Source organism: Capricornis sumatraensis, chromosome 16 (genome assembly GCF_032405125.1).
Source record: "Capricornis sumatraensis isolate serow.1 chromosome 16, serow.2, whole genome shotgun sequence".
NCBI lineage: Eukaryota > Metazoa > Chordata > Mammalia > Artiodactyla > Bovidae > Capricornis > Capricornis sumatraensis.
The window spans coordinates 54,935,456-54,959,951 of NC_091084.1; the positions used below are offsets into that span (position 1 = coordinate 54,935,456).

The 24,496-nt window shown below is 41.5% G+C and overlaps 1 protein-coding gene and 1 pseudogene across 1 annotated transcript; both read right to left on the reverse strand.

The window, feature by feature from the left end:
- Positions 1-12,646: 12,646 nt before the first annotated feature.
- Positions 12,647-13,610, reverse strand: LOC138093141 (olfactory receptor 2AT4-like; annotated as a pseudogene).
- A 9,714-nt stretch (positions 13,611-23,324) lies between these two features.
- Positions 23,325-24,296, reverse strand: LOC138092211 (olfactory receptor 2AT4). The gene has a single exon (XM_068988038.1). The coding sequence runs from the start codon at positions 24,294-24,296 to the stop codon at positions 23,325-23,327; it is 972 nt and encodes a 323-aa protein (XP_068844139.1).
- Between the last annotated feature and the right edge of the window lie 200 nt (positions 24,297-24,496).

Consider the following 24,496-nt stretch of genomic DNA (forward strand, 5'->3'; position numbering starts at 1 on the left):
GAAGGCCAGACCCAAATTCGGTCAGTCCCAACTAGCTTAGGATATACAGAGCAGCTGAGCCTCCAGAAAACCATGATCGATCCCTCCCTCCCCAACAAGACAGTCCTCAGGAGGTCAAGTAACCCCCTTTCCCCACATGCAGAAGCAGTATTAAGGTCAGATTGTATTTAGACTATAATTACTTAGTTTTGTGTTTGAGGAGAGGAACAATGACCAGGCAAATGCCTGAGTCAGTTATTCACACCTCTGTTTCTCAGTTCCTCACGAGTGCTTCTATACTGCCCTGATTTTGCTGAGGCTACTTGGAACAGACTTCTGAGTTGTTTCTGGTATGGGGAGCAAGCACTTTCTGTCTAGGACAACAACGGGAAGCAGTCAAAGCAGAACTCCAATAGTTCCCCTTTTGTTTCCTCCTCCTCCAACCTTTCAAGGCTGCCTCCTGCCCCAAACTAAAACTTACCAGTTCTAAAAAGGCCCCATCACATCACAGTTTTTTCAGCATCCTGATGTTTTTCCTCTTTGGTTCCTTGAGATTGTGGGAGGAAGCCAGCAGTTTTACTAGTTCAATAACTGGGACAGAACCTCTTTATTAATTTTCAAAATGAAGCTTCTTTTATTTTTTATTGTTATACAAGTCCCATTAAAAATAAAAATAATTCCCTGTGCTATATAGTAAATTCTTGTTGTTTATCTATTTTTATGTATAGTAGTTTGTATCTGTTAATCCCATACTCCTAATTTATTCCTTCTCATATTCAATATCTTATAATAACCTATAGTAGAAAATAATCTGAATATATATATATACACACATATAAATAAATAGTTAAATTTTAGTTTAATTTGATAGAAGAAAAAGGAACTGAAATGAAACCAAAGAAACCAATGAAGGTCAGATAAATGTATATTATATCAAGAGATATTAGTTTCTAAAAACAACACAATGATTAAAAAACAAAAAGGTTATAAAAAACATTAAGAGATTGGAGTCATTTTTAATTTCTCATTCCAATTTTAGAAGATATCAACTTTGAACGCTTGTTTGTACTTCCTTTGGGTCCTCAGAAATGGCAGTAATTAATTTTAGTTTGCCAAGGTTTATAACATTAATTTCTATTTTGCAGTTATAATCCCCAGAGTTCTTGAGTCTTAGTTCTTCTTAGTTTAAGTGGATTATTTAGTACTCTCTGCTATCATTTTATCACGCTTCTCTATTCCAGAATTCTTTACTTGACTCATCTCTTGGTTGTCTGGATTTCCTTATGAAGTAGGTTTTTAATGAAGAGCTCATAGACACCATACTTCCTGAATTCCTTCATGTCTCAAAATATTTGCCTGTTGCCTTTGGGCTTGAATGACTTCAGAAACATCCTTCCACTACTTGGGACATTGCATGATGCTGAGGAGAAATATAAGAATTATGTTTTCTCCCTAAGTGCTCAAAATATATTTCCTTTATCCTTAGAGTTTTGTAACTTAATCAAGATACATGTAGGTATCAATCTTCCTGCACCAAGTTTTCTTGAAATATGCTGGACAATTTAGTGCTTCAGAATTAGTTCTTTATTTCATTGAACTTTCTTGTTGTTATCCTTGGGATACTCTTTCTGTCCCAGTCATTGGGTTCTCTACTTCAAGGACACTAAATAGATTAAAATTTTATCTTCCTGGGACTTCCCTGGAGGTCCAGTAGTTAAGACACTGTGATTCTACTTCAGGGGTCATGGGTTCAATCCCTGTTTGGGGAAGTAACATCCCACATGCCTTGCCATATGATAAAAAAATTTTTTTCCTTCCCTATTAATTATTTTCTCTCCATTTAGGCATTGGAAAGAGGGAGAGGCACCTCTCTTACACTTCTCTGTGGGAGAGTGTTTGTGGTGCTTGGGGGTGGGAAAAAGTAACAGAGTGTTTTTTCTTATACTCCACCTCCTAAAAATGGTATCAGAGGGAAGGTCCTGGGTAACCAAGAGGCTGGAGTTGGGAGAAAAGGGAGAGTCCTGAAATCACACTGACTTTTCAAACTTCACTCTATAGCTTTCCTGGTCCCTGTGGTCCCTCCCTGACTAGAGCTCAGTCTGACACATTCTTTCTCCAGGAATGAGTAAGCTTTGACTGCTGGGAAAGTACCACCAGTGATCGACTTAGTCCCCTGAGGAAGAGGCAAGGGCAGGAGAGGGCTCTGCTGTGTGTTCGAACACTTTTGTTGCAAGGGACAGAAGCCCAGCTTGAACTAGCTGTACCTGTAGAGACTTGCAAACAGCAGAAACCAACTGTGGCTGGCCTATTCAGCAAATAATTTTACTAATGGATATAGGTAGCTCGCAAAAATCTCTGTTGGGCCAGAGAATTTAGTTCACATGCCTGGGCTCTACTTGCAAGGAAAGCTGGCAAGCAAGTAAAGGCATTTCTAGTGGGAGAAGTTGGGGAATTCCACAGACATAGGAAGCTTCTGGGAAGCCAACAAAATAACAAGCATCCAACTCATCAGCTTTAGTAAAATGCAGAATCCATTGTTCACCTAACTGGGGATCCAAGGGGATGGTTGTGTTTCTGATATGGCTGATCCAGAGGTTCACGTGATAACTTTGCTCTCCTTGCTCCATCTCTCAGAGATATTTTTCCCATGCTGGTTTCATTCTCAGACAGATTCTTTCCAAAGTCACATACAACTTTAATGGATCCTCAGTTTTTTTTGCTTTTTGAGTTCGTTCCTTTACATCAAAACATAAAAGATTTTATTTAGCAATTATATTATTATAAAGATGAATATAATACAGGTTGTATTATATTCCTTTTCTCCTTCTAATTTTAAAAGAAGTTAAGACATTTTCATGGCTTCCAAAAAATATGGCAGGTCTTGAACACTGTAGCTACTGTGTCTATGAATAAACCAACCCTGACTCTTTCCACCTCATGGAAAAGTTGGTCAGGAGCAAATTTTTAAAAAATAATTGTGATAAAGTTGCTTTACCATGTTGTGTTCGTTTCTGCTGTACAATGAAGTGAATCAGCTTTGTGGTGACCCATTTAGGTCACCACAGAGCACCAGGCTGGGCTCCCTGCACTAGAAGGTAGGTTTCCACTGATTTAGGTATGGCAGAATCTGGATCTGGATCTGTTTTACACATGGAAGTACACAAAAAACAACCTCAGTCTCCAGATTCATTCCACCCTGTGTCCACACAGCTGTTCCCTACATCTGCATCTCTATTTCTGCCCAGCAAATAGGTTCATCTGTAACAGTTTTCTAGATTCCACATACATGAGTTAATATACCATACTGGTTTTTCTGTTTCTGACTTACTTCACTCTGTATAATAGACTCTAGGTTCATTCACGCAGGAGCAAAACTTCACTCACAGTGTATACACCGTCCTTACTGCTTATAACCTGGGGTTTATGAGCACTCACAACACTCTTTTTCTCCTTGTATTAATATATGTTGTTGCTTCTGCTCATGTGTAGAAGGATTGCTGTGTTCGGGATATGGGAATTTTCTAGCCAGACTGGGTCATGTGCCCATGAGGAGGGGAAGGTTATGCTGTGTGTGGTTGATGACTCCGTCAGAATTGCATGCAGTTGGGAGTTGCGGTTTCTAAGAAGAAGAGATGCTGGGCACATAAAAAGTAATTGGTGTCCATTCCAGCAACTTAGGGATGAAATTGAAGGCAGAGAAGACTTTTAGTCTATACACGATCTGGCCTTACCAGTAAGTGACTGAGCAGATCAGCAGCTTTGACATTGGTTTAGGTTTGCCCTTGAGCAAAAGGTACAAAGTATGTCAGAAGGTGCAAAGCTTTTCCTGGCAGGTTGCCTGGAAAGTTGACTTATTTGTTCAGATACCACCAGTAGTTAGGTGTAAAGTCATAACTTAAGATTCTAGATTTCTACACTTTTCAATTCAAAATTTTCAAGAATTTGAAGTCAATGGGAATTAGATTCTAAAGATCTTGGCATTTCAGACTCTAAGAATCTACAATCTCTAAAATCATGGAATTTTCTATTTTTAATCCTGTTTTCCTTGGAATCTTGGTTTCTCAGTTTTAAAATTTTACAGTCTAACACCATAGACCCTGAATCTGAGAATGTTAGCATCTTATACTCTAAGAATGGTTTAAGATAATAGAATATTAGGATATTTGAATCTTACTGTTAGAATATTGGCTGTGTAATCATAAGTCTTCAGAATCAGAGAAGCCTGAGCTCAGACTACAGGTCACTTGACCCTAAGACTTCTAAACTGTCAGGAATTAAAGTCAGGGAAGAACCTTCTCTGGTGTCTGAGGCCTTTATGAGGAGGCACCGGGACAGGCAATGAGCATTAGATTCAGAGTCCCCAGTTCAGTTTCTGTCCTGGATGTCCGATCCTAAACCTGCCCTGCACCCTGCCCAGTGACCTCACACTCGCTTGCAGATCCTTGAACACGTACCTGCAGCACCCTGAGCACTTACCACCCCATCTTCTTGGGACAGCTTCTCTTCTTCTTGGGGCCAGTGTGCACAAGCTTCCAGTGGTGACTACTCACATGAATCGGATCCAATAGTTGGGCAGGTGAGCCAGTAGAAGAGGGCAACAGGCGCCTTGCCAGACCTTTTCCCAGGAGTCCTGTGAGCCTTCTGGAGGCAATGAAGTCTTCTCTGAATACTAGTCCACTGGCAACTGGAATGGAGATCCCAGCCCTGGAAGGGGCCTCCTGTAAGATATGGAAATACCAGTGAATCGCACCAGGCTCTTGGAACATGCCATGACAGCAACCGCTGTCTAGGGCCTGATGCGTGTATGTGTGCTAAGTCTCTTTAGTTGTGTCCGACTCTTTGCGATCCCATGGACTGTAGCCCGCCAGGCTCCTCTGTCCATGGGATTCTCCAGGCGAGAATAATGGAGTGGGTTGCCATGCCCTCCTCTAGGGGATCTTTCCCAACCCAAGATTTGAACCCTCATCTCTTATGTCTCCTGCATTGGCAGGCGAGTTCTTTACCACTAGCACCACCTGGGAAGCCCATCTAGGGCCTGATAGTATTACCCTTTATTACCCTAATACTTTCTTCATTTTATTCAGGTTTCTGATTGCCCTTTCTCCACTTTTCACATAAATTAAGCAGTTTGGGGGTTGGAAAATCTCCTGAAACTAGAGATTATCCAAGAAAATCTACTGAGAATAAAACAAAAAAGTATCTAGCCCTTAACTTTTCTGGTGGTCATTATTTTGTTTTAAGCAGATGTCTTCTTAATGATACCTATGCATTTGTATATAATGCATATATGTTATTTATATTCTATGTAAAAGAAGGGTTTGAGACAGCTTTAGAAATTGAAGACAATGTAAAATAGGACAAAATACAAAAAATAATCTAGAGGGAGGGAGAAGAGCAACAGATATTTTCAGGCACTTGAACAAGAGAGGGACAGAAGATGAGAAAGAGGCTCTGAGTTCCTGTCTGGCAAGGCAAAAAAGAATCTGGGTAGGTAGGATTTCATTGCCTGGTAAAAGAAAAGAAAATAGTTGACTTTTAATGAAGCATTTTTTTCTCACACTGCATTTAAGGAGAAAGTTATAGGGCAGTGCTGAGTGTTGTAATGGACACTGTTATCAACCTGTTGGTTTTGCAAGACGGTATTTTAAAACCTCATGCTTATTGAGTGCCTTCTGTGTGCCTGCTTGTGTTGGAAATGCAGGTTCTTGAGCCCCATTTAGAACAAACTGAATTTTAAAAATCTGAGCAGGAGGCCAAACAACCTATGTTTGAACAAGCCCTCGCTGTGATTTCAACCCACACAAAAGTCTGGGACCTACTGGTATGGAGATGAGAACAATGGAAGGAGCAGCTCGGGATTCTGTGTCACCAGGAATCATCCTTCAGGTCCTTTGAGTCTCTCAAGGAAAACTGACCTCTGCCTCTGGTTTTCCACCTTGACTAGAGAATCTGCCATCTGTTCTTCCCATGAGATTAGGACAAGCGGCATTTAATCAGCAGGGACAACTTAAAGGAAATGAAATGGCTCTCAGCCAGGAGACCTGGGCTTTGACTCCAGCTTTTTCTTTAATTTATGCTGACTCCATGGGAAACACATCTTCTCTTTCTTTGGATGTGAGTATATCCATCTATAAAATGCGGGGTCGAACATGATTTTGTTCAGAGAGTGGGAGGAAACGATCATCAAATGACCCCATGTGCCAAGGACTGAGTTCTTTATTAAGCGACTACTATGTGCCAGGCCCTACGAAAGATGCCAGGCATATAGAGATGGAAAAGGCAGAGGCAGTGCCTGTCCTCACATAGCTTGGCATCTAATGGAGACTAAATACAGGCAATAGGAAGGGAATTATAATTCAGTGTGATAAGGGTTGTGACTGGGGAACTCTATATTAGCTATAAATAGGTCTTTTTCTAGCATAACAACTAGAAAAAAATTTTTAACTTTTTATTTTAGAGTATAGCCAGTTAACAATGTTGTGATAGTTTCAAGTGGACAGCAAAGGGACTCAGCCATATACTGTATCCATTCTATCCCAAACTCCCCTCCCATCCAGGCTGCAATAACTAGAAAAAAAAAATTTAATGCTTTTTACAATAGTAACACAAATGATGAAGTTTATACTGTCAAAAATTATAACCATGATTGTTGAAAAGTTTAAAATAGAGACAAAAAAGATTTTAATAAATGGGGAGCTGTATCAAATAAGTGGGAGTGGTAGCCTAATGAAGTCTCAAAAATTTTTCACTGCATTTTTGAGGGAGTTTACAAACCTTTCAAAATTTACAGGTAAGTCAACTTCAAACAGGTAAGTCAACTTAAAAAAATATGAAAGGTGAGAAGGGGCTTCCTGAATCAGATATGTAAAAAGACATACTACAAAGCTATAATAGTATCATAACATGGTACTGACATTGCAATAGGCAAGTAGACAACAGAACAAAATAAATAACTCAGAAGTACACAAAGTGTATGGGAACTTGATAAATATAGGGCTATAAAAGAATGAGGAGAGACAAGATTTTTAAGAGCAATTGGTGGGACTTCCCTGGCAGTCTAGTGATTAAGACTTTGTGGTTCCACTGCAGGGGGCAAAAGTTTCATCCCTGGTTGGGGAACTAAGATCCCACCCCAAGGCGTGGCCAAAAAAGAGAGAGAGAGGAAGAGATTGATGGAAAATATGATTTCAAATATGAAGAAAAATAAAGCAGAATTCTCACCTTACAACTTAAAGAAGAATTCCACATGAATTCAAGGTAAAAGTATTAAAAAAAAAAGACTAGGAAGCTAGTAAAAGAAAATATTGAGGAATAGCTGTGATATTTTGGTAAGGAAAGGCTAAAACTCCACATATTAAAAGGTAAAAATGTGATGGATTGAAGTATATCAAAATGAAGAATTTCTGCTCAGTGCAGGCAGGGTAGATTACAAACTTGAAAAACATACTTGTAATATTTAAAGTTGACAGTAATATTAAAGTTGACAAGGAGCAAACATACAAAAGTCTTGAAAGCAATGAAATAATACAGGAAATCCAAATAAAATAAGCAGTTTTTTCATAAGCAATATGGGAAAATGCTAGTTGCTACCAAGGAGATGCTTCATTAGTAATCAGAGAGATGCAAATGAAACAGAATGAGGTACCATTTTAGCCTGATAAAGAAGGAAAAAAATTAGAGAGTTGGAAGAGGATGTTGGTGAGGATGTGGGGGAGATGGGAGCTATAGTCTATAGTCCATTACTGCTGGGAGTATAAAAGGCATAGCCATTCAAGGAAACAATATTGAAGTACGTTCAGTACAGTCAATTCTCATTATTTGTGGTAGCTGTGTTCTATTGAGTTGCTTCAAATACACGTAGTCATTCTTCTAGGAGGAGTACAAGATTAGTTTCCTGTGAGCCTCTGGTCACAACATTTTTGTCAACTGATGTGATCAAATATATAACTTGTTTTATGGGTATTTCTGATTGACATATACACACTATTATACATATAATAGGTAACTAATAAGGTTCTACTGTATAGCACAGGGAACTCTACTCAATACTCTCTATAATTACCTATATGGGAAAATAACCTTAAAAAGAGTGGATATATGTATTTGTATATATGGGCATCCGGTCCTATCACTTCCTGGCAAATAAAAGGGGGAAAAAGTGGAATCAGTGACAGATTTTATTTTCTTTGGCTCCAAAATCACTGCAGATGGTGTGACTGCAGCCACAAAATTAAAAGATGCTTGCTCCTTGGAAGCAAAGCTATGACAAAGCTAGACAGCATATTAAAAAGTAGAGACATCACTTTGCCCACAAAGGTCTGTATAGTCAAAGCTATGGTTTTTCCAGTAGTCACCATAAAGAGGGTTGGACCAAAGAGAGCTGGACCATAAAGAGGGCTGAATGCCGAAGAATTGATGCTCTCGAATTATGGTGCTGGAGAAGACTCTTGAGAGACCACTGGACTACAAGATCAAACCAGTCAATCCTAAAGGAGATCAACCCTGAATATTCACTGGAAGGACTTATGCTGAAGCTGAAGCTCCAATAACTTTAGCCATCTGATGCAAAGACCCTGATGCTGGGAAAGATGGAAGGCAAAAAGAGAAGGGGGTGGCAGAGGATGAGATGATTAGACAGCAACACCAACTCAATAGACATGAGTTGGAGCAAACTCCAGGAGATAGTGAAGGACAGGGAAGCCTGGCATGGGATTGCAAAGAGAGTTGGATACAACTTACCAACTGAACAACAGCAACAACATGTATACGTATAACTGATTCATTTTGCTGTACAGTGGAAACTAACACAATATTGTAAGTCAACTATACTCCAGTAAAAATTAATTTAAAAATCCCCATTTAGTATATACACTATTGATTTATTAACCTTGAACTCATGGCCAACAGCACTATAACCCATGCCTGAATGAAGCTTAATAACACATGTATTTTCTCCATAAGGCACATCACAGACTTTTATGCTTAGAAGTCTTAGACACCACTTGAGCACCATGCTTGGGTACCAATTTAAACAGGGAAATTACCAAAAGAGCACAAAAATGCTAAAAGCATGGCAAAAATAGACCATGGGAAGGACACTTAATCATGATGTGAGCTGAAACAAGAGGGTAGAGTATTTTCTTGTTAGACCTCAACTGAAACATGCGCATGATGACTCAGATATTTTGCTGCTCTGGGTGTGTCCCTGAGTGACCCTGAAACTGCCATCAGTACTGGTTTTAGGTTCAGTAGGTAAATGAATTTACAAACACAGAATCTACAAATAATGAAGAGGGACTACGTTTAGCTAAAGTTTGTGCACACCATGACTAATGTGTTTGTTCTTTCTTTCAGGGAGAATCTTCCATGGATTCATACAAGGACATACACAAGGGCATTTATCAAGACACACTGATAGCAAAGAGTTAGAGGTAATTTAGGTGGCCTCCACTAGAAAAGTAAAATGTGATGAAATCGTATCATGGAATGTCAATGAGAACCGATGAAACTAGATCTATACATAGCAACAGAGACACGAAATGAAAACGTAAGAAATAAATGGAGATGTGTAACATAATTCTTTTTATGTGAATTCAACTTGTACATACAAGCACATAAGCAACACTACCTACTTTTCAAAGATATGCTTATATTTATGGACATACTTATTGTGAGAAAGGGGAGTGGAGTGGGAACTGGGGGCTTGGAGGTAAAGGGGAAGATAAAACAAGCAAGGAGCCTACAAAGACTAAAAGGTATCATGAGCTCAGAGCTCTTTTCTCCTAAGGTTCAGAAGTTAAAAATTTAAAAGTGCCATGATGAGGCTTCCCTGGTGGCTCAGGTGGTAAAAAAATCTGCCTGCAATGCAGAAGACCTGGGTTTGATCCCTGGGTTGGGAAGCTCCCCTGGAGAAGGAAATGGCAACTCACTCCAGTATTCTTGCCTGGAGAATTCCATGGACAGTAGGGTCTGGTGAGCCACAGTCCACGGGATCGCAAAGAGTCAGACACAGCTGAGCAACTAGCATTGACACTATGATGGGGGAGTAATAGAGCGCTAAGGGGGCACACACAAAGGGCATCTACCTCACTTTTCAGGGCAAGGTGCCCGGGCAGGCCCCTCCGAGAATGTGATGTTACAGGAGAAGCCTGACTAAGATTTCAGTTGAAATAGACAAAGAGGAAGAGAGAAGGGTGACTGATCGGTGAGAATGAGAATGAGTTGGCGTGTTTGGCAAACTGAAAAAAAGAGAGGCAATTGGTGAGATGTGAGGTCAAAGAAGTCATTCAGGAGGAGCCAGAGCAGAGAGAGCCTTTACGTTCTATTGAGGGTGGTAAGGTGACCAGGTTTGTCTGCCAGAAAGCCCATTCTGGTCAGGTATGAAGGGGAGGGTGGGCACAGAGGCAGAGAGACGGTTGGAGAGATGATTGCGCTCCTTCAGGAGAGAGAAGGTGGTGACACCTGCACCGGAGTGAATGAAGTGGGATGGAGAGGAGTAGAGGCAGGCTAGAGATGTTTGAGAGATGAAATTTCCCAGTCTCACCCAAATCTCCACAACCTCCCAACACCTGCCTGACACCGATAGGGCAATGATTCCCCTAAATGTACCAGGTTACAAATGCCTTCCCACCCCACTTTTTAAGGCAAACTGCTCCATGAATTCTTGTGTTCATGTCAAACCATGTGATGAACTCCATATGTCTTCCTCTGACCACAGCTGATCAGTGGGTCTGGAGGTGGAGATCTGACAAAATGGCAGCCAGCCCCTGGGCTACTCAAGGACTTGTGACCTGTGGTCTGATTTGAAACTATTTGTTAAAATATCTTTTATTGTGGTACACATATGTAACATAAAACTTACCATTTGGACCATCTTTAAATGTATGTGAAGTAGTATTGAGTCCATTGACAACATTGTGCAACCATCACCACTGTACATTTCCAGACCTCTTCCCTCATCCCAGACAGAACTCCACATGCAGAAAACAGTAACTCTCCCTTCCCCTCTCACCCCTAGCTCCCGGGAACCACTGTTTCACTTTCTGTTTCCATGATTTGACTATGACAAGCGCCTCATGTAAATGGAATCTCACAATATTTACCCCTTTGTACTTGGCTTATTTCACTTACAGCTTCATTAAGGTTTGTCCATGTTGTTGCACGTATCAGCATTTCATTCATTTTAAGGCTGAATTGTATTCCACTGGGTATATATGTTTATCTGTTCACCTGCTGATGGACATTGGCCTTGTTTCCATCTTTTGGCTACTGTGAATAATGTTGCTATGAACACAGGTGAACAAATGTCTCTTAGTACTCTGCTTTCAATTCTTTTGGGTATATACCCAGAAGTGGAGATGATGGATCATTCAGTAATTCTATATTTAACTTCTTGAGGAACCATCATATTGTTTTCCACAGTGGCTGCATCATTTTTTTTTTCAAGCTTTCCAATTGCTCCACATTCTTTCTAACACTTGGTATTTTCCATTTTTGGATAATATCCATCCTAATGGGTAGGAAGTGCTATCTCATTATGGTTTTGACTTGCCAGACGGATGGTAATGTCAAGCATCTTTTCATGGGCTAATTTGACATTTGTATGTCTCCTTCAGAGAAATGTCTATTCAAAACTTTTGCCCATTTTCTAAATTGGGTGTTGCTGTTGTTGTTTTGAGTGGTAGGAGTTCTTAATATATTTTGGATATTAATTCCTTAATTTATGAATATTTTTCCCCATTGTGGATTGTCTTTTTATTCTCCTGATAGTGTCATTTGATGCACAAAAGTTGAAAATAGTTTTTTTTTTAATGGGAGATAAGAGAGACTGTGCCAATTAGCAGGTGAGGTGATAGGTGGAAAATATTCTTCAAGAGGAAATTTGGCATAGGGAAAGGGAATCAAGAGATAGGGCTGGCTTCTAGAGCTAAGAGGAATACCTATGTTTGTATTGTGAGCAAGAGTGCAGGTCCTGGACACCACAGGCTACTAGTAAGAGAAAAAAACAGCTCTCATTGTTATGGATGGAAAAACTATTGCATGGCTTAAAATTAAAAGAATTGCAATGCTTTGCCTGTACAGGTTTGCTAAGGAATACTTCTTGCCTAAGTGTAACCTCAAGGAAGGGTATGCTCTACTTTCAGGACACTATGAAGGCCTAGACACCAGTGGTAAATTTCCTGCATGACTGGTATTGACACATTGGTAGTGGCAGTGTATTTTCAGGCAACAAGAATTGAGATGGTAGCAGTTTCAGACATTTTCATTGAAGAGGATTTCTAAGTTACTACTCCAACAAAAAGGGCAAGGCTGATTCATAACTATGTGTCAGCCATCCTGGGGGCATTTAGAAATATTAGAAGCTCTACCAGGGAAAAAACTGAATTTCTTTCTAGTCAAATATTTAAGTCTCTGAGAATCAAAATTGTTTGAATTAGTGGAAATGTGAACACAAATCGTGTGAAATTTGGGAGTCACAGCTTAAAATTTGAAAAGCCCAATCAGTTTTGTCTGTGAATTAAGGCAAGAAAATCATTATTTTGTTACAATGGAACAATACCTAGGACTGTATTTTAAGAATTGTTGTTCTGACTCTTTGGCTATCTGAATTATCCAATTTTACCTCTATTGTTACTGGTGTTTGTGAGAAAATAAATTTCACTATCAATCAGGGTTTTGCAGAATTATTTGGGTTCCAAGGACATGCCATTTTGGTGATGGCTGCTTTGACATCCTTGCTCCTCAGCGTGTAGATGAGAGGGTTGAGGACAGGTGTGAGAATAGCATACACCACGTTGCCCATGATGTGGAGGTCGAGGGGCAGGTCAGCCCTGTAGGCCACATAGGCTATGGCAATGGATGAGTAGTAAGTGCCAACCACCAGGAGGTGGGAGCTGCAGGTGGAGAAGGCTTTGGAGCGTCCTTCTCGGGAGCCGATGCGAAGCACTGAGGCCAGGATGTGGGCATAGGAGAGAAGCACCTGGAGAAGGGGCAGGAAGGACACCACCATGGCGATGCAGAAGCCCATGAGGGTCTGGGGGCTGGTGTCAGAGCGGGAGGCCTGGACCACAGCTAAGTGGTCACAGAAGCAGTGGTAGATGTGAGCGGTGTTTTCAAAAGCCATGTGGGAGGTCTGCACCACCACCGGGATGGGCAGGAGGAGGGCGGTGGGCCAGGCACTGGCTGCCCGGGCAGCACTGGTCTGCGGGGTCATGGGCACAGGGTAATGCAGCGGGCGGCAGAGGGCCACACAGCGGTCATAGGCCATGACCACCAGGATGAAGGCTTCAGAGCAGAGAAGCTGTGGAAGAGGCACATCTGCAGGAAGCAGGCAGGGGAGCTGAGGCAGCGGTCCCCACGCAAGAATAAGGACAGCATCTCGGGGACAGTGGTTGTGGTGAAGAGGATGTCCAGCGCTGAGAGGTTGATCAGGAAGAAATACATGGGCTTGTGAAGGCTGGGCTCTATCACCACGGCCACAAGGATCAGGGCGTTTCCCACCAGGATGAGCAGGTAGAGAAGGAGAAAGATGAAGAAGATAGGAAGGAAGAGGGATTTTGGCAGAGAAGGGATGCCCATAAGGTAGAAGATGGTCCATGATCCTCTGATTCATTGCAGGCTATAGTCTCCATGATGGTTTAAGCTGGACGCCCAGGAAGTGAGTGGTGGGAGGACTTGGAAACCAGAACAATCGGTGATTCTGGAATATGAATTACAGAGCGATCACTGTATACTGTAACCGCATTTATTTACAACCAACACTAGAACAGACATGATGGGCTCTGTCTTCATCCTCTCTCAGAATTCCCCTTTTCCTTTTAAAAAAATAACGTGGCAAAATTATCTATAATATACCAAACCAAGTGTTACATGCTGCATATATAACAAGTTGAACAAAACAAAGAAGGTCTCTAACATAATGGAGCAGAAATTTCAGTGGTAGAGAAAGACATTAAGCAAAGAATCACATAATGATTTAATTTCAGTTGTGCCAAGTGTTGTGAAAGAACTCTTTTGGTCCCCTCGTGCATGTCCCATATGATCCTTTCAGGGATATCGGGTCTCTTAAACCATGTCCTTGAGCTCCTTTCTCATTTGGCATTGCTGTAAGGTTTTAAAAAAGTGACATCTTTGTCACCACACTGCTAGGGAGGCCTGATTTCTCTAACATTTACAGCAACATGCTATCCTCTCATCATAATTATTGACCAGGAATGGCTCCCTCTCCTTTGTTTGCTTGGCGCAGCAGTTTTGCCTGTCTCTAAGTTGAGTACTCCCTTTTCTGTCTCTGGGTGTGGGGGTCTGTCACATTGCAGTGACGGGAGTGATACTGAAAATGCCTTTGGCGGAAAGAGCCATTCCTGACTGGAGTCAGAACTGAGCATGGATTCTCCTGCAAATGGGCAGCAACAGGGAATCCAGGGAGTATATCTGCGTTACTCTTGAACTTGCCTCTGCTGGCATGCAGCTCAGCTCAAACTCCTGTTTGGCGCACCCACTCTCCACCCGGCTTCTCTGTCCCTGATCATTGCTTGAGAAGCATTTTAGATGGAGAGGAACTGGAGGTTTGCTTGCAATAGCTGCTCCAAGGCCAAAGAACTCCCCCCTTCCCCAACCAAGAAGGAATCAGGAGGAAGTGTGTTCATAGATCTAGGGGGATTGAATTAAGAGAAATACTGATTTGCCATCTACTTGATACTCACCCCTTGGGCTAAGTAATCCCTGTTCCCATTGCAGGCAATTCCATGTTGATCCTGATGATTCTGTGAGCAGGGCCCCACACTTTTCCTAGAGTCACCTCTAATTTCTCTCTCTCTCGAAACACCTCTTATGCATAAAACCATCAGTGTAAAAGCTGGAAAAAACTTTTAATTTTCAGATCTAACCAGTTTTCCTCCTGAAGGCAAGAGGCTGAGCACAAAAAGGGTGAGAACTTTTCCAGGTACCAATGGCACTGGATGCAGAGTCATCCCCAGAACTCAGGTCTTTGATTCCTGGGACAGGACTCTCTCTTCTACTCCCCATGTCTCCTGGGGAATCCAGAAGTTCAGCTTTACAGAGGAGAACATATTAAGACCAAGATTTTCTGTTTCCCTTTCCACTTTTTCATTGATAATATCAGACAAATTTATAATTCAAGTTTTTATCTTGAGTTGCTACAGGATAAGCACTAAGAACTAGTATCTGGCAATGGAAATCTTCCTTTAAAATAATATTCCAAAAATCAGACCCCAGGACCTAGCAAAAAAAGTGAAACTGCTTTGCACTGCCATGGACATTTTTGCTCTCAGACAGGCAGTCATGTCTGCAGTCCCGGGTGAGGCAGAGCAGGGTATTTGAGGGGCAGAAAGGCTGAGAGGGGAGGCCAGTGGGGCCCTAAAAGGCCATCAGCTTTGCTACCCATCTCATCCCGCCTCTGTCCCACTGCTTAGACGATGAAGGAGGGATGCTGAGACCTCAGTGGAGGGATGGGACATGGCTTTCTATTGCCAGGTGGTACTGGACCATCCAATAGGCATATTGGACACCAGCCAAACAGGGACACCAAAAGTACTTTATGAAAGAACTTTGCATTTTATCTTTCAAAGAACCATTCAACTAGCCCATCATAGAGAATGTCCAAATTTGGTTGAAATTTCTTAAATTTATTTTACAGGTTGGGGCTCTTATTTTGATTTAGATAACACACTACATCTGAGTGATGCCATCCTGTACTTTAGGGACTAATGGGTACTCTTTCCCAGGGTACAGAATTTGCCCCAGAAAGTCCTCCCTGGGACTGTCTACGAGAGAGTCACCGTGCAGGTGGGGACAGGGAAGGACAGAAAGCCCAATCACTGAGTGTCCAACCTGATGCTGAACTTGATAGACATCATCTCTCCTTCATCCAGCCCTTCCAGGGAGTGTTTACGCCCCTCGGCAAATGGGAGACCAAGGACTGGAGAAGGACCGGCCCTTGTTCAAGGTCACAATTAGCGAGGGGTGAGAGCAGAGGTGGTTAGGAGGCAGACTGCTGTTAAAGAACTCCACCTTGCAACCAAGAGTCCTGGCTCCTGGACCAGCTCTGCTACTTGCTTGCTGTGACTCTGGGTCCCTGAGACTTGGTTTTCTCATCTGTATAGTGAGAGGTTTAGAGGAGAAGATCTCTGAAGGGTTTCCAATCCAATTGGAATTAAAAACCCTTTCCTGAGTGTTCATTCCGTGTCTGGCAGAGTCATGTCACATGGTCCACACCCCAAAGCAAGAGGGTGAGGGCTCTCCCACCTCTCCTGCGCACCTGCGACCAGCAAGGGGCTTTACCTTCATTCTGTCCTGCGGGCCTTAGTGGTCAAGAGTATGCACTTATGAGTCAGAAAGGACTGGAGTCCCATCCCAGCTCATACCTGCAGTTGTGTGACCTTGGGCAAGTCACTTCCCTCTGTCTGAACGCGTTTCCCTCATTTGTGACCTTCCGGGATTGTTGTGCCCTTGTGGAGAGAATGCGAAGGGAACGTTTAGGCAACACTACACAAGAGCCTGGGACAGGTAAGCACTCAGCGTGCCCTCGTGTTTCCAATGGTCCCTGCTCCATCAGCCTTGATTTCCTGTGGGAGGAAATGATTCGATGAGGATGTGGTTTGAATCCCGCGTGTAAGAGTCCTCCTTTGCCTGGCCCTGTCAGAACGTGTGGCTCAAGGGCTCACCACCCACGTGTGCACAGCCAACCTGGATTCTGTGCTCCTGCCTCTTGTTCTCACCCAACCAGTCTCCCTGCCCCCTGCCCCAAGTTCCTACATCCTGGCTTCTCTGCCCCTGTCTCCCTGCCCCGGTTTTCTCTGCCTGTCTCTGGATGCTCCATCCCTCATTCTGCTTACCTACTAAGCCGGTCCATACTGGTGTATCCTGTTGTGTCTCCATGTGAAGACTTGTTAGAGGCTGATCCATGACCTATTAAACCCTAGGTTCCCTGCTTTCAGATAGGCCTCCTGGGGTTATTTTCTTCAAGATGGTGCTCCCTTGAGGACCCATCATCCCTCAGGAATAAACTCCCTGGCATCACCTACAGCATACATGAAGAGTGAGGTAGGATTTGTCCCTAGGCTTTGCTGGTAATGATTAGAACATTATTAACAGCTCTCAGGGGCCTCAAACTTTATGCCAATGGTGTAACCTTCATTCTCATTATGAGTCTGACTGATATTCATGAATGGGTCATCTTGTGTATCTGACTTTACCTATTTTTGCTGGTTTCAGAGAGTTTTTTCACCATGAGTTCCCTTTGGTAAATTGTCACATGGGCCAAAAATATCTTCGCAGTTTGAGGCCTTTCTCAGAAGTCTATTGCCTTAAATCTCTTCAGATCTTCTCTTCACCAAACCTGTTACTTTGCTCTAAGTTACTTCATATACCAGCAAAGATGTAGCCATTGCTCATAAACTTGTATAGATCCAAACCTCTTTCCATTTTACCTTCCAGGTGAGATGAACCTACCAGGTGAAAGATAAGAAGCAATGGCAAAGGTTCTGCCCACTGACAGGATTTATCTTCCTGTTGTTCCTTTGGGGCCTTCCTGAATGGGCTGTAATGTAGCAGCAGTCCATGTTTGAGTAGTCTCAGAATATTGTGAAGAACTGTTTGTGAAATCAAGCCTGATTTCTTTCTTCTTGGGAGAGTTGATTATAGGGAATTTCCCATGAGGCCCTATGTCAGAACTGATGGGAAGGTATCAATATTGCAAGATAGTACATCTTGGAAGTCTGAGCCACCCACTCATACAACTGTCTTGTGCCTTCAAGATCTGCTTGAGCTAATATGATATTTATTACCTGACTTCCCACTTGACAGTGGGATGTTTTTGTACATATCCAGTTTTATATTTTGTTTGTTCAAATTAATACCCAGTTTGTAAGGGTCAGCTTGGGACCCATAGTCCTTCAGTGTTTCTTGTCAGGCTTTCAGCTGCACTAGGGCTAGGAACTGTTTCTCAAAAGGAGAATAGTTATTAGCAGAAAAAAAAAAAGCAAAACCACAATGTTCACTCTAAAATCCTGGGGTCTGCACTGTGTTTCTCCTAGCAATAGTGCAAAAACTCAAAGAGGACTTCTAAGTATTGCCTATGACAGAGTACCTTCTTTGGAACTAAACCTCATGCCAAAAACAACTGTAAAAGCTGGATAAAATATGTAAAACAGTTGTTTGAAGGCTTCAGAGACCTTGAAGGATTGTGATCCTTGAGAATAGGAAAGCTCAGGAAGTAATTTCCACATGATCCCAGATTTTTACCTGAGGGCATTTCCCAATTTACAGGACTGAAGAATAGAGCTCAATTAGAAAAATAAAGTCCTAATAAACACGAGATACAAATTGGAATTTGGATTACCAAAAAGGCTGGAAATTAAAAGGCAAAATACTGGGGAGGATAGTACTACAGGGAAGGAACTTCAAAATCTATACAAATTCCCTTCAAGTCAGGGACCAGCTCCTCAGGTGTGCACGTATAGGGAAAGACTTTGAAAAACCGGAAGAAGATAGCAGCTGGGAGGTTACAGAGCTGCAGAAAGATCTTAGCAGCCACGTGATGCTGGTGAGGCAGAGGTCGGAATCAAGCCCTATTCAAGTGGATGGGCCTGAGGAAGTGCTCCAGAATTTAAGAAGTCTCAAGGGAAATTAAAAACACATTCTGAGTTGAAAAAAAAGAGAGAGAAGTACAATATTTCAAAATTGTAGGGAATTATGAAAGCAGTAGCTAGAGGGAAATTTATAGAGTTTAATACTTATATTAGAAAAGAATAAAAGGCTCATATCAACAATCTAATCTTTCACTTTAAGAAACTAGAAAAAGGATATAAAATTAAACCCAAAGTACTTAAAAGAAAGAAAATTATAAATATTATAGCAAGAATCAATACAACTGAAAACAGAAAAACTGCTGAGCAAAATCAATAAAACTAAAGGCTGATTCTTTTTTTTAATTGGAGTATAATTGCTTTACAATGTTGTGTTAGTTTCTGCTCTACCACAAAGTGAATCAGCTATATTTATACATCTATCACCTCCCTCTTGAGCCTCCCTCCCACACCTCCAACCCACTCATCTAGGTCATCATACAGCACTGAGCTCCCTGAGCTTCCCTCTAGCTATTTCATGAGGGACATTTAGGTTTAAAATCTGACTCTTTGAAAAGTTGATAAAATTGATACATCTATAGCCAGATTGACCAAGAAGAAGAATTGAAGGCACAAATTAGCAACATTCAAAATGAAAGAAGAGACATCACAGACTTTAAAAGGATAATGAAAGACTGCTACAAACAACCCTATGTCTATAAATTTTATAATGTGGATGAAAGGGACAAATTCCTCGAGAGGTACAAACTACCAAAACCCATTCAAGAATAAATGGATAATTTTAAAACTTCTATATCTAGGACTTCCCTGGTGGTGCAGTGGATAAGAATCTGCCTGCCAACGTGGGGAACATGATTCTACCCCTGGTTTGGGAAGATTCCACATGCCTTGAACAATTAAGCCTGAGTGCCTAGAGCCTGTGCTCTGCAACAAGAGAAGCCACCACAATGAGAAACCCATGCTCCACAATTAGAGAAAGCTCATGCAAAGCAACAAAGATTCAGCCAAAAATAAATACAAAGAACCCCACACTTCTATATCTAGTAAAGAAATTAATTTTGTAGAAAAAAAAATTCCCTAAAAGGAAATTCCAGACACAGGTCGTTTCATAAGAAAATACTACTAAATATTTAAGGGAAAAAAATACCAATTCTACATAATGTTTTCCAGATTATAGAAGAGGAGAGAGAACTTTCCAACTCATTTTATAAGGCCAGCCAATATTAACCTAATATCAAACTAGGCAAAGAAATTAATAGAAAACTGCAGATCAGTATCCCTCATGCAGAAATCCTAAACAAAATATTAAAAAAAAATCAAACTTAGCAATATTTCTAGAGGACAATATATCATAACCAAGTGGAGTTCATTCCGGAAATAAAGAATCTGTTCAACATTCAAAACCAGTCAATGAAAAGCCCACCATATTACTAGACTAACAAAAAGTGCACTTAAATATAAACCTAACAAGATACGTGGGGCTTCCCTCATAGCTCAGTTGGTAAAGAATCTGCCTGCAGTGCAAGAGATCCTGGTTAGATTCCTGGATCGGGAAGATCCGCTGGAGAAGGGATAGGCTACCCACTCCAGTATTCTTGGACTTCCTGGTAGCTCAGCTGGTAAAGAATCCGCCTGCAATGCGGGAGACCTGGGTTGGATCCCTGGGTAGGGAAAATCCCCTGGAGAAGGGAAAGGCTACCCTTTCAGTATTCTGGCCTAGAGAATTCCATGAACTGTACAGTTCATTGGATCACAAAGAGTTGGACACGATTAAGCGACTTTCACTTTCTTTCTTCCACAAAATATGTGCACAATCCATAGGCTAAAAACTACAAAACACTGATGAATAAAATCAAAGAAAATCTAGATAAATGAAGAGATATCCATGTTGTTAAATTGGAACTCAATATTGGTAAAATGTCAAGTATCCCAAATTTAACACATAGATTCAGCACAATCCCAATCAAAACCTAGCAAGTGAGTTCCAAAATTTATATCAAAAAGCAAAGGAACTAAAGTAGTCAAAACAATTCTAAAAGAGAAAAACAAAGTTGGGGGATTCACACTACCCAATTTCAACACTAAGTGTAAAGCTACAGTAATCAAGATGACGTGGTGTTAGTAAAAAGACAGAGAAATGTACCAATGGAACAGAACAGAGCCCAGAAATAGACACAACTATAGTTCGGTATTTGACAAAAGTTCAAAGACAATTAATGATGAAGAATAGGCTTTAAAAAATGGTGCTGGAACAACTGGATGTCTATACAAAAAATAATATATAATACCAAGAGTGGGCCCTAATGTAAATGATGGACTTTGAGTGATAATGTGTTATATAGATTCATGTTAGTTTCTTAGTTTTGATGAATGCAGAATGGTTTCATAAGATGTTAAAATTAGAGGAAGCTGAATGAAAGGTTAACTAGAAATTCTATACTGTCTTTGCAACTTTTTGTAAGTATAAAATAATTTCAAAATGAAATGTTTTAAATGATTATAGAATGATTTAATTTCAATCTAATCTCTTAAGTAAAACTGTAACATATTTTTTAAAAGACATCTCAATGTAATTTAAACTATTATGATTTTTCTTGTTTTTAAATTATATCCCTCTTAGGATGTACAGTCAAAGCACTGTTTCGATGACTCTTAGAGTAATTTTCCTAATGATCATGCCATTGATTTGATAGACATCTAAGGTGAAGTGTTTCTGTTTGTTTTAAAAAGGAGGGAATTGTGTTTTTTCTTTTTTATTTCTTTTAATTATATAAAAATTATATATTCATCTAAAGTCAGATTGTACATTTCTCTTGTTTCCGTTCCTGTCCCCTCCACTCTGTTCCCTCTCTCTCCTTGTAGGTAACCATCTTTATTAATTCAGAAGTTTCATCCTTCTGTGTGCGTGTGTGCAAAGTCACTCCAGTTGTGTCCGACTTGGTGCAACCCTATGGACCATAGCCCGCCAGGCTCCTCTGTCCATGGGATTCACTAGGCAAGAATACTGCAGTGGGTTATCATGCCCTTCTCCAGGGGATCTTCCCAACCCAGGGTCTTCTGCTTTCCAGGCAGATTCTTTACCATTTGAGCCACCAGGGAAGTCTATTAGCATATCCTAGATCAGTATACAGCCTTATCACTTCCTTTTTATAGATGCATTATACTTAAAAAATTTTTTTTCAACCTGTTCCCTAATGATGAATGAGTAGCCTAATGAATTATTGCCAGCGTATCTTTGAGATTGATTCCTAGAAATGAGATTTCTGGGTCAAAGGGTAAATGCATATATACTTTTGGTGATGCTCTGGTAATGTTCTATCAATTTGCATTCTCACAAGTAATTTACAAGGGTTCTGATTTTCTACTTGCATATTTCCAAAATATTGTTTTGCTGATCTGATTATGTGGAAAATGGCATTTCAGTGTAGTTTTACATCTTTTATTTCCTATTTTGTTTTGGCTGTGCCAGGCTTTCTCTAGTTGTGGTGAGCAGTGAGGAGATACTCTCTGGTTGCAGTGCAGAAATTTCTTATTGCAGTGGCTTTCTTGTTGCGAAGTGTGGACTCTAGAACTCACGGGCTTCAGTAGTGGCAGCACGTGGGCTCAGTAGTTGTGGCACATGGGTTTAGTTGTCCTGCAGTATCTGAAGTCTTCCCAGACCAGGGTTCAAACCCACATCCCCTGCACTGGCAGGAAGATTCCTAACCACTGGACCACTAGGGAAATTCACACTGTAGTTTTAATTTGTATTCTTTTTATACACTATTTTAATACAGTCGACTAAATACTTTTTCATTGTTTAAAGACCACTGCATTTTTCTGGTAACCTATCTTTTCATATATTTTGCCCATTTTTATATTTGTATGTTAGATTTTTCTTCTATAAGTTCAGGAAGTATGTACATATGTTATCACTCAGTCATGACTGACTCTTTGTGACCCCCCATGGATTGTAGCTCACCAGGCTCCTCTGTCCATGGGATTCTCCAGGCAAGAGTACTAGAGTGGATTGCCAGTTTCTTCTCCAGAACTCTTTATCTATTTTATATATTTGCCCTTTCCCTGTGATGTAAGTCTTTTGTTTTTTGACTTTGCTTTTAAAGATTTTTTTGCTATGCAGGTTTGTTTTTTTTTTAAAGAAAAAGCTTCTTATGAAGAAGTGAAATTCTTATACAGTGCAAGATATCATATAAAGATGAACATTATTCCATTGCACTAGGGGGAAAGCCCTGGACCAAAATATGACAACCACTGTTGAAGTTGACTGCTCAACAGAATTTTCTTTCACCATTCTATATCTACTGATTTATTTACTCAAAAATATTTATTGAGTTCCTTATCTGTGTTGGGGTCTTCCCTGGTGGCTTGGAAGTAAAGAATTCGCCTGCCAATGCAGGAGACACAGATTCGATCCCTGGGTTGGGAAGATCCCTCGGAGAAGGAAATGGCAACCCACTTCAGTATTCTTGCCAGGGAAACCCCATGGACAGAGGAGCCTGGCAGGCTACAGTCCATAGTGTTGCAAAGAGTCGGACATGACTTAACAATTAAACAACAATCTGTGCTGGGCACTGTTATTAGGTATCCTGAGAGCAGAATTGAAAAAGTCGCTCAGTCGTGTCTGACTCTTTGCAACCCCATGGACTGTAGCCTACCAGGCTCCTCCATCTGTGGATTCTCCAGGCAAAAGCACTGGAGTGGGTTGCCGTTTCCTTCTCCAGAGAGCAGAATTAGCTGCATCTAAAGGTCAAGGGCTCCTATTCCAGCCTGAGTCTTAAGATGTGTGATTTTGGTAATGGCTGCCTTGACATCCTTGTTTCTTAGAGTGTAAATGAGGGGATTGAGGATTGGTGTGAGAATAGAATATGCTACGTTGCCCATGATGTGGAAGTCGAGGGGCAGGTCAGCCCTGTAGGCCACATAGGCTATGGCAATGGATGAGTAGTAAGTGCCAACCACCAGGAGGTGGGAGCTGCAGGTGGAGAAGGCTTTGGAGCATCCTTCTCGTGAGTTGATGCGAAGCACTGAGGCCAGGATGTGGGCATAGGAGAGAAGCACCAGGAGAAGGGGCAGGAAGGACACCACCATGGCGATGCAGAAGCCCATGAGGGTCTGGGGGCTGGTGTCAGAGCAGGAGGCTTGAACTAGAGCCAGATGATCACAGAAGCAGTGGTAGATTCTAGCAATGTTGTCATATGCCATCTGGGAGGTCTTCACTACTGCTGGGATGGGCAGAAGGAGGGCAGTGAGCCAGGCACTGGATGCCAGGGCAGCATTGGTCTTCGGGGTCATGAGCGCAGGGTAATGCAATGGGCGGCAGATGGCCACATAGCGGTCATAGGCCATGACCACCAGGATGAAGGCTTCAGAGCAGGTAAAGCTTTGGAAGAGGTACATCTGCAATAAGCAGGAAGAAAAGCTGAGAAAATGGTCCCCAAACAGGAATAGGGACAGCATCTTGGGGACAGTGGTTGTGGTGAAGAGGATGTCCAGGGCTGAGAGGTTGATCAGGAAGAAGTACATGGGCTTGTGAAGGCTGGGCTCTATCACCACGGCCACCAGGATCAGGGCATTACCTGTGAGGATGAGCAGGTAGAGAAGGAGAAAAATAAAAAACACAGGGAGGAAGAGAGACTCTGGCAGAGAGGGGATGCCCACCAGGTAGAAGACTGGTGAGCCACCCACTGATCCATTACAGGTTGTGGCCTCCATAATGAGCCAGAGCTGGATTTCTGGGAGATGAGCAGCAGGAACATCCGGACACTGGAATATCTGGAAACAATAGAATCAAAGGATTATGGAATGAGAAATCTACAATATTTACACTCTAGTCAAAATATAAAGGTAATATCACAACCAGCTCTTGAGGACTGATTAGTAGGTTGTGGTGTTAACTCCTACTGTAGGAACCC